This window comes from Rhea americana, unplaced genomic scaffold (assembly GCF_003343005.1).
Source record: "Rhea americana isolate MKP2758 unplaced genomic scaffold, rheAme1 scaffold_423, whole genome shotgun sequence".
NCBI lineage: Eukaryota > Metazoa > Chordata > Aves > Rheiformes > Rheidae > Rhea > Rhea americana.
The window spans coordinates 44,528-57,231 of record NW_028186561.1 but is presented as its reverse complement, the minus strand read 5'-3'; the positions used below and the strand labels follow the sequence as shown (position 1 = coordinate 57,231).

At 51.9% G+C, this 12,704-nt stretch overlaps 1 protein-coding gene across 1 annotated transcript in view; it reads left to right on the top strand.

Moving 5' to 3' along the window:
- The window catches only part of PDE4B (phosphodiesterase 4B), a 191,900-nt gene that overhangs the window by 139,788 nt on the left and 39,408 nt on the right, over positions 1-12,704 (top strand). The window contains exon 6 of the mRNA XM_085315232.1: positions 3,637-3,686. Coding sequence (XP_085171358.1) covers positions 3,637-3,686 — 50 coding nt within the window. The remainder of the gene's footprint in view (positions 1-3,636; positions 3,687-12,704) is intronic.

The following is a 12,704-nucleotide window of genomic DNA, read 5'->3' as shown; positions in this document are numbered from 1 at the left end:
GCGCTCGTGTGCGCGTCCGTGCGCGCACGCGTGTGCGGGTGGGGGCTGTGTGCGCCCCTGTGTGCCAGGGTGTGTGCGCGCGTGTGTTTCTCAGTGCGAGTGTGCACGCGCGTGCGAGGGTGCGGATGAGCACGCTCAGATCCGGCGGCGCGTGCGCGTGCGCCCGCCTGGCAGCGTGTGTCGGTGTGTTTGTAGTYGTGCACGCGAGAGCGTGAGGCTGCCCCGTGTGTACGTGCACGTGAGTGTGTGTGCGTGTGCGTGCCCGAGGCTCTGAGTGGGCATGGTGGAGCGCATGGGCTCAGAGCCTGCTCCCCAGCCCATGCCCAGCCTCCGTGTGCGTGTGTATGTACGTGTGTATCCCCACGCATGTGCACTGGTGGCCACGGGCCAGGGCCCAGCCCCAGCCCTAGCCCATGTCAGGCCTCCCCAGTGTGCAGCAGGCTCTGCACAGGCGCCGGMTCCGTGCACCCCTTCCTGCCCCTTCCCCAGGCAGGGCAGGGGGCTCTCCTACATCAGCCTGCACCCCGAGAGCCGCCGCTCCGCTGCTGCCCCACTGCTCCTAGCTCGGYCGTTGCCTCTGGCACGAGGGGCTGGAAATGCAGTGAATCTGAGGAAGAGGAGGAGGAGGAGATACATTTCTGGGCACATTAGGTGCATCCAAAAAAGATTATCTTTTCCAACTTGCCATCTTGGCTTTCCTAGGCTTGTGTTGGAAGTGCAGTTTCTGAGCAGACACATCGCTCATATTTGGTTAAGCTCTGGTACTGACCTGCATTTTCGCTCAACTTTTAAAGAAACTTAGTCCTAGACAAATTTTCAGCAAGTGAAAATCCAGAGTAGCACCTGGGCAGTGAAGGATGGCTTTAACTGTCGCCACCAGGCAGGCAGCTTTGCTAGCTTATATTAACCTTTGGGTAGGAGATCACACGTTGCTTGATTTGGTCTTATAGTTACGCTGAACTAGAAATACAACTTTAAACCAAAATTAAGGGAAGGGCATTGTTTTTATACCTGCTGAGGGGAATAAACCCAATAAATTCTCCTTTTTACCACTTTGTCCGGAACCACCATTTTCATTTGACTATCTATAGTGAGCCAGTCATGGTTATTTTCTGTTCTGGTTTTGTTCCAAGAGAGCCACTGGGCGTGAGGTTCCCGCTGCTCGTTCCTGGAGCGGTCTGTTAGTGCCCACTCTTCCCACCTGCAAGGCGGCAGGTGCTGCTCGGTCCGTGTTTCTCTCCATGAAGTCCACAAGTAGTGGCACCGCAGGTTTGCTCCATGGTTGCGTGTGCAAGTAGCGCAGTCTGGCCGCCCACTGTGGACATTGCTATTTGCCTTCTGACACAATATTTTGTTTTACACTACATGTAAATTTAAAGCCTGAAATTTTATTCAGGTGTGAGATTCTCCTCCTATTGGTTTCTTTTTGTAAACTTTGATCAGAAAGGACATGCTGATTTTCGAGACGGAGGTTAATGGAAACCAAACGGCTGAAGTGGATTCCTTTTTCACGCTTTGCTTTTTGGAGGAGCTCGAGCGTTTCAGCGCTCGTGATGAGGCCTCTGAAACTGGATGGGGCCGGAAGGAAGCAGGGGCGTAACCTGCAGGACACAGAGGCATCACGCACTGTCCTTTTGAAACCCTTCCCAGATTTGATTGAGGTATAAGTCATTTGCCCAGCCCAAGTAAAAGTCGTTGAATGTTATATGCCGAGCCTTCCAGGTCCGCGGCGGCATGCGCTTGCTCCCAGGCACTGCGGAGCTTCCCGCACCGTTTCCAGATGGCTCTGCTGGCTTACGGCAGTGCTGCCAGCTCATGATTTTATCATACGTCTCATGATATGTGGTATTCTTCTGAAACTTGTGCTCCGGGGATCATGAGGATCCCTGCTCTCCTTTAACCCCTCCTCTTCCCTCTGCGTTCCGCCTCCTCCACACCCTTTCCCCCTCCTCTCCCCCCAAAAGAGAAAAGGACTCTGTCTGTCATGAAATGCTGGAAAATCTGAGTCGTAAGGGCTGGAGAAAAAAAATAAAACAACTAGAACCCAGATTTTTTTGATTTTAGCATGAGGATTTTTAAGACAATTTCCTGGCCGGCAAAGAGGAGAGTACGGTTGATGGCTGTCGGATGCCTGACGCTGGCAGCTGTGGCCTGGGAGGCGGCAAGGAGGCGCCCGGCTCCTGCTCGGCGCAGCGCCCGCAGCGGGAGGCCGGAGCAGGCGGCCGGGCCGCGGGCGCTGGAGCGCGCTCCTGCGAAGGCACAGCGCTGCGGCACCGCCGAGCTCCTTTGGATCCACTCGGGGCTTGCGCGCGCGGTCCCCGGCCGCTGCGGAAGCGGGATGAGCTGGGCCAAGCCGTGCTTCCCGGCGACGGGAGTGGTGCCATGCCACACACAGGATTCGGGGAATGCCCGACCAAGTCCGAGCGCGTTCCTCCTTCGCCCACCCGGCCGACAAGCCTGGGCACCTCCGCGCAGGGTTTGGAGGTGCCCGRAGCACCTTCCCGCGGGTCCTGGAAGTGCTGCAGCCACATGAGTGTGGCGTCCCTATTGAGGAGTTTCTGTTTCTCAAAGATCTCCAGATCTGGATTTTCAAAGGCTCAGCAGAGACAGGTCGGGGCAGATTTTCAAAGCAGTCAGCACCCAACATGTACGCAGAGAGCCTTCAGAGAGCCAAGGGCCCGCAGTTGCCTGGATAAGGGCTGGCCCTTCTGCGTCCCACCAGGAAGGGCGAGCAGGCGACCTGCGGAGCGGCCGGCTCCGGCGCGTTGCCTGCCTCCCAGCTGGCCTTTGCACCGCCGGGAGCTGGGCCTGATGCTGGGAGCAGGATCGTAGCTGCTCTGAGCTCACGAAGCTCTCACCTGGTTAGCGGGGCCTTCCTGGGGCACTTCTGAAGAAGCCCTGGAGCTACAGCTGCAGCAGAGCTGAGCTCCTCGCTTGCTTTGATTTGAGCTTCAAAGCAGAGCTGGCAAAGAATGGAGGCTTCAGATCAGTGGCTGACTCAAAAAAATTGGGGCGAGGAGGCTGGCTGAGGCAGAGCACGGGGAAATCTGGCTTCAGCTGAAATGTGTCAGAAACGTCTTAGTGAAGCAAGAGCCCGATGTTTCATTTTTGATCAGTCCRAAATACTTTGTTCAACCCAAGATGAAATATTTGGGTTTTTTTGTTTGAACTCCTTTTAACTCCTTTAAAAAATGAGGCCTTTAAAAAAATAAATTATGGTTCAACATGAGAAAATAAATAGTTTTATTTGGCAAATTTCACATTGAAATATTTTGACATTTGGAGAAACACTGCGTCATTTTGCCAGTCAGACCTGCTAGCTAAACTTGAGCCAGTTTTTGGTCCTTCTGAAATCCAGAGTTCTTTGCTGAGGTTGTTGCTGGTCAAAAAATGTYGTTCAGCTCCGTTTCAGAGCTTGTAACGGTGGCTGCAGGCGCGGCTGAGGCTGCTGCCTGTGGCCCGTATGGCCTTCCTTTCTCGGGTTCCCGGGACATCGCCGGCAGCCCGGGACGTGTGTGCGCCTAACCGGGGCACGGGCCGAATCGTTTCCAAGTGTTTCAGGTTGCTCTGTGAACTCGCAAAGGGTTTTTGAACTAAATAATACCTATTTAGAAGGTGTTCCTTCTGTCTCCCTAGGCGATCTCCGGCCACGAGTCAGCCGCCTGTCTCCCGAGTGAGCCTGCAAGGTACGTGCACGACGTCCGGGCGCCCGCGGCGGGCGCGAYGCCGCCGGCTGCCGCCCCGCTGGGCCGGGCCCCTGCTGCCCGCACACGCGAACCGTGCCTCGGGCACCGTGTCCTCGTCCGCAGGCCGCCGCGGAGACCCCGGCGAACGTGGGCGGGCCGGGGGGGAGCACGCGGGTGAGCGAAGCCCGCGGCCGGAGGCGCTGAGCCCGCTCCGGGGCTGGGGCTCGGCTCTGTCGCGGGGCCGCGGAGCCCAGCCCGCGTCTCCAACCTTACTTCCCCGGACGAGGAGATAAGCCTTGCAGGAGCGCTCATCCATAAGGTTTATCGTAGCCTTTCCAATAGCTCTGTGCTAGGAGGGACTCATAAAGCTTAATTTTTACAGCGTGTAAAGCCTGGATTGCTAACCCCCATTTCCTGACACCGTGCGGGTTATTTATTGTCCTGGGGGCGTGCATAGGCCTGGAGACTTTGTATTAGATTCCTTAAAAATTGTTACGGGAATGGGAAAACCCGATGCGGAAAGAAAATTGGACCGCAGGACCTTGACGTCGCGCTCCTGCTCCGCTCGGTCGGTGGCGGGGCAGCGGYGCGCAGGCAGGGCCCCCTCCCGCCGCGGCGTTCCCGCTGGCAGCGCTCCGCCTCTGCGCCYGGCGCAAGAGCCGGCCTGCGGAATTTCGGCTCTGCACAGATACCTCTGTCGAAGTTGTTGAATCTGATACGAGAGAGTTTCCTTCTAGGAATATATAGATTCATTTTCCTGATGCTTAATTTCTGTGGAAACCARTTCCTTCCAACGTTTTAGCACTTTGTGGTTATTTTTCTATGTATATACAGAAATGACAGTGTATTGCAGTATTTCTAACTCTTGAAATTTTAACAGGAGCTATAGGGTACTTGATATTTTTCCGTTAACCCAGGCTTCTAACGCTGTGGGGATACAGGAAATTTCAGCTTGCTTTTTAACTGAAGGTTAGTTTCTGACCSTCGTGGTTGTAAGGGCTGCAGGAGCTGGGCCTCTTCAAGGCTGGGGGAGAGCAGACTGAGAGGGATCTGATCCATGTTTCCAGATACCTTCAGGGAGGGTGTCGAGGGGTTGGGGCCAGGCTCTTCCCAGTGATGCCCAGTGCTAGGCAACGGGCACAAACTGAAACCCAGGAAGTTCCACCTGAATATGAGGAAAAACTTSTGTACTGTGAGAGTGACGGAGCACTGGCACAGGTTGCCCAGAGAGGTTGTGGAGTCTCCTTCCCTGGAGACATTCAAAACCCGCCTGGACACGATCCTGTGCAGCGTGCTCTAGGTGACCCTGCTTGAGCAGGGGAGCTGGACTAGATGATCTCCAGAGGTCCCTCCCGACCTTAACTGCTCCGTGATCCTGTGAGTCTGTGAAAGCGAATCTTGTGTCACCCTGTAAAGCTCGAAACCAGAAAGCAACTGAAAAGTATCCAAGCTTTTACATTTTTAACCAAGCCCTTGTGATCCTGACTCATGATTTTTAATGCTTCACTTTAATGTTTCATGAGTTTTAATRTTTCAATTATATCCAGTTAGATTAGTGTGTCTAAAATAAAATATATTACCGTCTAACCTGAGACATGAAAAAAGAAAAGGYCCGGGTATGGAAATGAGCCCTGCTGGCTGCATTCTTGGTGCGTGGATATGAATTACGTCGTGAAGGGGCTGTGAAGGAAAGCTGCAGCTCCGGCTTCGTGGGCCTGGAAGGAAGCAGAGGGGAAGAGCCTGGATGCGGGACCAYGCAGACACTTAACCGGGAATCTCAACTGGCTTTGCAAATAGTCTTCAAATGTAACAAAAAATATGTAATTACAACTTAAGTAACTTAAGTAAATTGTGATGGTTTGTAGGTAAGAGTAAGAAATATTTTTGAGATTGTGAGAGAAAATTGTGCTCTTTCCTTTACGAAAGAAGCCGGTGTTGTCAGCGTTAGTGAAAAAGGAGAGCCTGGGGTTCGTAGCTGGCCGTGGTTTCAGGTGGTTTGTCCCCGTGCCTGGTACCAAGCGCAGCGGGGTCGTTGCACGCTCACAGTGCTGGTCGCTGGGCCGAAGCAACACCTTCCCGGCGGGCTCTGCGCTGCCGCCGCCGGCAGCGGGGCTCGGGGCGAGCTGCCCGAGCGGGCCCCGCGGCTCGGCACGCTGCACGGAGGCTCTGGCAGCCCCAGCGGCGAGGCTGTCCCGGAGTCCCGAGGCCTGGAGCTGTCCCTGGCGGAGAGCGTGCGTTCGCTCCGGTTCTCAGCCGAGCACAGCCGCTGCTGGGCTCAGCTGGGCGCCCTCAGCTCACGGTGTCCCCTCGCTTCGTGTGAAAATAGAGGTGTTGCGAGGAAGGCCAGTTCTCCTCCTGCAATTATTTTTTTTTCTTTTGTCCTATCCTAGCTTGTAAGCCAGGACCGTTCTGGATTCGGACCTTATTCACTTGTTGCATTTCTGCTCTGCTGCCCAGCATCTTCTCGGTTCCTGTAAAGCCTCTGGTGTCCTATGGAGTCCCCTGCCATTTCACGTGCTGATTGCCTCCCTTTCCCTGCTCGCAGCCTTGTTATCTGTTGTGATTCATTTAAGCAGCCCGGGAAAAAAAGAGGGCCACTTACTTTCTGAGGAAGTTCCCACTTAACTGCAGCTAGAACCAGGATTTCTAGGGGATTTTTCAGTGTTTGCAGCTTTTTTTTCCCTAGATGGGCTTCCGATTTGGAAATTATGAAAGGAAGGAGAGATTTTCCTATCAGAACACTTCCAACTATGTGCCAGTGGCTCCTATGTCTGAAAGGATGCCGAGTGTTTTTCCTGAGGGTTTTGGAGAAGGAAGCAGTAATGTTTTGATTGGGGCTAGGCTGTGTTACATCCTTCTAGATAAAAGAATGTGTTTTGAAATCAAATGTGTTTATATTCCGTAGATTGGGTAGTCGGCCAGGTTCAGTATTTTCTTTTAGCTCTCCCATGTCACACATTGATTCAGAGAGTTACCAGAATCAATTGACATCAGTATGAGCACCTCGTATATGTCTCCTTTTATTTGTCATTCGTGCAGTGATTTATATCCTGTTATGAAAAGTGCAGAACTCAGGGCTTAAAGCAAACTAGCATACATTAATAAAATCACCCTGAAGGGAGACAAATTACATTCAGCATTTGCACTGGAAGTAATACATGCCAGCTGTTTACTCAAACGAGAATATTACAGGATTTGTCAGTTGTTGCAAACCAAGAGGAGCCAAATCCGTTCCCAGCGCAGTGCCGAGGAGCTGCATCACAAGGACCCGGGCCCATGGCTAAACAAGAGAGCTGTGCTGAGGTTTTGAAATTCTTACTTTGGCTTTTTCTTGAAACCATGAAAAATTCTGGTCAAGCTTTTCATGAGACAAAATGCTTCAGTGCCGTTAATGATGTCACTGCAAATTTCAGAGCTTTCTTAACATTATGACCACAGCCATAAAAGGAAGAGGAATATGCATCGAACATCCTGTGTTTTGTCCTTGATATCAGCTTAAGTAAATCTGGCAGATTTTTCCTGTTATTTTGTTAAAACTGCAGATTACAGGAACAAACAAAATTGCTTTTATGAATTAACTAAGAAACCATAATATGGAAATACGTAGCTGTAGCAAAAAGTGCATAAATCCTTAATTAGCTCATGCACTTCACAGCTGGGAAGGCTAATGGGAGTATTCAGGATGCTGAGGTTCCTGAGCGGTACACAGCATTACAGCATGCCGTCGCACAGCGCCGGGATGACCAGTGCTGCTACCCAGCTGTGTTCTCTGGTGCTGCAGAAACAAGTGATATGAGCGCGTTGTCGTGCAAGCGTCTGCCACATTTCTTTCTCATATATTGTTTTTTTTTAAAAAATGTGGCCTCATTTCCACGGCTACTGTCATTGATCTTTGTGCTACCTTGGGCTCAGTGAATCCATTGCTGCCTTCTGTTTCCTCCATTTGGTCTCTGCTGCCCGGGCATCAATGAGTAGGCTTTGGTTCCTACCCAACTGATTCAGCTAATAAGAACTTTAACCRGTGTAAATCTTGCAGCTTCCACTTACCTTTTCTTTCTGCTTTTTATTTATTTATTTATTTACTTTGCTGGCCCTAGTTCCCTCCAAATTAAACCATATTTTACTGCCTGCCACATTCAGTGTAGGCCTCTCATTCTCCCACTCAGAATGGGATCCCTTCTCCTTCTGCTTTGTTTCCTTCTCACCATTTGGAGTTTTTCCAGGATTTTTTTCATATTGATTTATTGTATCAAATTCTTTCTCTCGACTCATCATAGGATCTGTGCTGTTTGTCTCCAGTATCCTCTCCATCGCTGCGTGATAGGGGCTGCGTACCTGGTCTCCCTGCCTTGTTCCACACCGGTCTGAAGCAGGGTAGGCTCTTCGGGGCGCGTGGAGCCTGGCCAGGGCACACRTACCAGCCTGCGCCCTACCCGCGGCCCTGCCGGCAGCCAGCTCCCCTGGCGCAGGCCTTGCCGAGAAGGCGCTGCRCCGGGCTGATGCACGCGGGAGCAGGACCCCACTCCCGGATAAACAGGGCAGAAGTGGCACGTGTCTCCTGGAAGATCAGGATCCAGCTGGGTGATGGGACATCACTTTGCCCACACTGGATTGTGTGATGGGCTGTTGCACTTGCACGTTACCGAGGGCTAGCAGGAGCAAAGCCCAGCAGCGAGGGTCGGGCAGTGCYGTGTGCCTCCTGCGGCTACGAGAGGTTTGCAGAAGCTTCTCCCAACAGCAGGCAACCAAGTGCCCCTTAGATTTTTTTCAGAGAGAATAATTATGCTCTGTCCTCCCAATTAGTTATACATCTAGCAATATAATACAGCCGGCTTGCTGTGCAACCTGAGGCTTTGCAGGGTGTAGCGCTTTGGGGGATGTCACACGCTGGCTTTTCAGGGCTCACAGGATTAAAGCTTTGTTAAAATTCCTCCCTGGGGATGGGAGTGAAAGATTGGTATTTCTTCTTGCTTGTGCCTTCGCCTCTGCTCTCCTGCACGTTTGCACTTCTCACATGCCTTTACACGAACTCCAGACTTCTACTCTTTCATTTTTTATGTGAGTATAAGATGTACGCAGACTCGTGCATGAACAGTTGGACAAAGCRTAAACAAAAGACTGGATAATGCTGGTGCTTGTGCTAACAAGAGCCCCAACTTTCTGTAGGAGTTAACAAAGCCTGTGCATCAAAGTCAGCTCTTAGTTGCACGTTAGTACAAACCCCAAGTACTGAGCATGGAGCTAGGTCTCCTGCAGCAGGCTTCCTCAGCTCGGAGGGCAGACAGCGGCGCTAGGCGGGTGCAGAATGGATGGTTGGGTTGGAAATTGCGCTGTGAGTTTGGCTGAGTCCGGACTGCAAGCTCTGGCCTTTCAATTTGGAGACAGATTGTACTAGTTAAGTAGATGCAGTGTTTTAGGCTTCTAACAAGTGTGTGGAGCCCTGTTTCTCCAGACTACCAAATAGCTAAGGGTTGATAAAAAGTAACGATTGTGCACCATAAATTCAGTGGTATATAGTATTTGAAGATAATGCAAGTGTTATTTTTAAAGGATACAGTGCTATAATGATGCAGATTATTTAGAGACTAGCAAAGCTATAGAAGAAATCAGAAGTCATCCTAATGACATGACCAAGTAAAATCAAGGCTGTTGAACTATAAAGTAACTGTGCTGTTTGGGGAGATAAAAAGTGTGTTCCAAAGTGAGCTTTAAAAGTCACCTACAGAAAAAAAAAAAAGAGAGGAGCCGGCCAGCCTTCAGAGGGTGTTGCTGACATCCAGGGCTGTGGAAGAGCAGTTCATTCCCGAGTCCGTTTCGCGTGTTCGTCCTGCCAGCAAACACCCTCCTCCCCCCGAAAGTTGGACTCATGCTTCTTAGTAAGTATTTCAGTTATGCTATTGACGTCAATGCAGTCATTAAATAGATTGCCGGCCCTCCCATCAGCAAACCTGTGCCAAAGACCTAGAGGCAGACACATTTTAAAAGAAGAACATCAGGTTTTCTTTTAGCAATTGAGAGAATAAGGGAAAAGTTTCTTCTGAAGTCACTATGCTCTGCAATATGATTTTTTCTTTTTTTTTGCTTAATTTTCTAAGACTTCTTTACTGCTAAGATAATTGCTGCATTTATTTAAGACACTGTTGTTATGTTACTCTGCACATAAACAACTCTAAATGAGGCTAAAGAGTAGTTTTTTGTGATCAGCTCCAACTGAAAAGCGACACCCATTTTACGTCTCCTGGCTAGATTTATTCACATATCAAGTAACAGGAGTTATTCAGGCAAACCTGTTTAGCCTTTGACTCCAGAAATTCTGCAAGGATTGCATGACATCCATTTAAGAAAATAGCCTTGCTTTCTGCTCAGCACGCCTCCGAAGACGCACAAGCTAGGCATGACCCCATGGCAACGCATAAAACAGTTCTCCCCTGCGTCCCACCGGCGGGTGTCACGCGAAGCTGCTGCACGTGCCGCCGGGAGCCCGGTGCTGCGGGGCCGGCGGGACGGGCGCCCGCGGCAGGCTGCGGGAGCCGCGCGCCCGGGAGCCTGGCCGGCCCCCAGCTGGGGCGCACAGCGCTCCCTGCCCCGTACCGCCGCGCCGCCGCACCTGGTGGCATCTGCAGGTGGGCGGAGGGAGGACCTCTCCTCTGGCCAGGCGGCCGGGGAGGTGGCACTCAACAGCCGCAGCATGTTTTGAGGARCAGTTTTGGAGCCCGAGCGCTGTTTCTTGTTGCGGTTGTTGTTTTGCTAATGATTACCGCACTCCGTTACACAGCGTGAAACCATAAAAACAGTCTGAGGGTACTRGAAGGGCTTCTCCCCGGTGGCCGATACCTTTCCGAGTGATGCAGGCACACGCAAAGCCAAGGTGGCAAGGAGAAGACTTACTGATAAAGGGGCTGCTGCACCGTCCCGCCGATCGGAGCCCTTCCACCCCCATGTCACCAGGCTTTTCCAGCTAGCGAGGGCTGAAGCGGGCTCCCGAGAGCCCCCGTTAGCTCATCGCCGCGGCAGCTGCGGAGGAGTGCCTGCTCCCCGCCGGGCTGAGCGCCCTGCCGCAGCGCCGSGTCCCCGCGGCGGGCTGGGAGGCGCGAGGCCGTTCCGCATCTCTGTGCCGGCCTTCCCGGGGCGGCACATGGCCCTTGGACAGGCCCGGTGGGCAAGACCACGTCCTCCTCCCAGACCTGGGTGCAAGGGTGAGTGGCTTTAGCCGTGTGCTTTAAGAAGTAAGTCCTTCTAACTGTGYGCTGTGCTCGCCAGCAGCCGAGTCTGCCGGCCCGTAGCTGGGCAGCGGCTCCCCGTGCCCGGTTCGGGAGCGTTGCTTGGTCGCAGCTTGCAGGGCCGCGTGCGGCCRGTGAAACGCCGGCTTCGGGGCACCCAGTATGAATTCAGTCCTTGCCCTCAGCAGGAGAAACATTTCGCCTGGTAAAGTTAGCTCTACAAATCTGCTATTTTAGGATAACAAGTATAAACATCAAAACTATTAATATGTATACCAGGCAGCATTAAAGGGGAGAGGAAATGATTGCTAAAGCTCTTCTCCCTCTGTCCGGCTGCAGAAACCCCTCCGTCCGAGGCGCCCTTCGCGCTCGCTGATTCCCGGTGCTGAGCGAGGAGCGCGGGGACTGCGCTCACACGCCAGTCGCTCCCAACTGCTGGGACAGTATTATCGATACCCTTTCATATCCCGACAACTAAGAACATTTCTCGTGTTAAGCAGATAAGTTATGCTCACTTACATAAGCCTGCCCTCGTGCAGCTGTTGAAGAATATTACAATAACAGTTAATGACACGTTCTAATACGGTTTTCCCTTTAAGAAGTGCCTGTAAATGGTGGTTTCTCCTTGAAAGTGTATAACTAGGATATTTTCTTTGATGGAAAAGAACCAACTGTTAATTATTTATGGTTATTGACAAAACATGCCAGGTCTTCAAGTGAATTCATTTCATTGGAAAAACTTGTATGCTTTCAAAGATTTAAGTTTATTAAGTAACACAGTTAAAAATGCATCTAAATTTGTCCCCGTGGAATATATTTTAATGTCTAAACCCACTGCTGATTGAGAACGCTGTGCTTTCAGGCCCTCCGTCGCTGGCGGGGCTCAGCACGTGCAGACGCCCCCGCCCAGCGGCGGCTCGGTTCGGCAGCTCACGCGTTCGGGTTTGGCGCGGTGCTGCGGCAAAGCCCCTTCCGCCCGCGGAAACGGCAGCAGCACCTGACCCAGGCTTCGAGCCGTATTTCGCAGTTTCTGTTGGTTACTGGGAGCCAYGGTCCGTAGCCGTCATTGAGTACTAAGTACTTAGGCAGTGAGATTTGATTTTAAAAGCCCCTCTATGCCTATTTGGTGTAGACGTTCTAGCGTGACCAGCCCACTGCCGCACGGATGCCTTCCCCGCTGGAGGTTAAACGAGCGTGCGTAAGAGGAGGCCGCTGCTCGGCCCCGGCCCCCGGGGCYGCGGGCGCTCGGCACCGCCACAGCCCGCTGCCCGCGTGCGCTGGGGGAGGCGTTTACCAGCTTAAAGCTCGGCGTGGTTCTAAGAAAGGTTTTGCAATTAATGCGTTTTTCTCTCCTCCGTGAGGCTGCAGCACACAGAAGTGCTGGCTTTGACCGAGGTTGCTCTCGCTAGAATTTGGTGGTTGTGGATTGTTTTCCTTCCTTTCTCCTCAAAGATCCTCCTGGAAGAAGAGAAATCTAGATTCAYGTTTTCAGCCTAGAACTGGAGTATTTTCTATTTCATCAGGAAAGCTTTAAAAGATGGGGTGCACATCCAGCTCCTAGTCAAATACATACATCAGGCATCCACCTTAATTCAAGTTCTTTGGACAAGGTATTTCCCAAAATTCCCATTASGAAAACATCACAAACTGTTAGCAGCTTCCTAGGTTTGAATTATATTGCGTGAAACCTTGTAAATATTTCCATCTACTTAGAGCAGGAACAAACTATCCAGGTGAAAGCCCCAAACTCTCTTAATCACGCTCTGTAGACCAGGAGCAGCGGAAGCGAAGCGCTGGT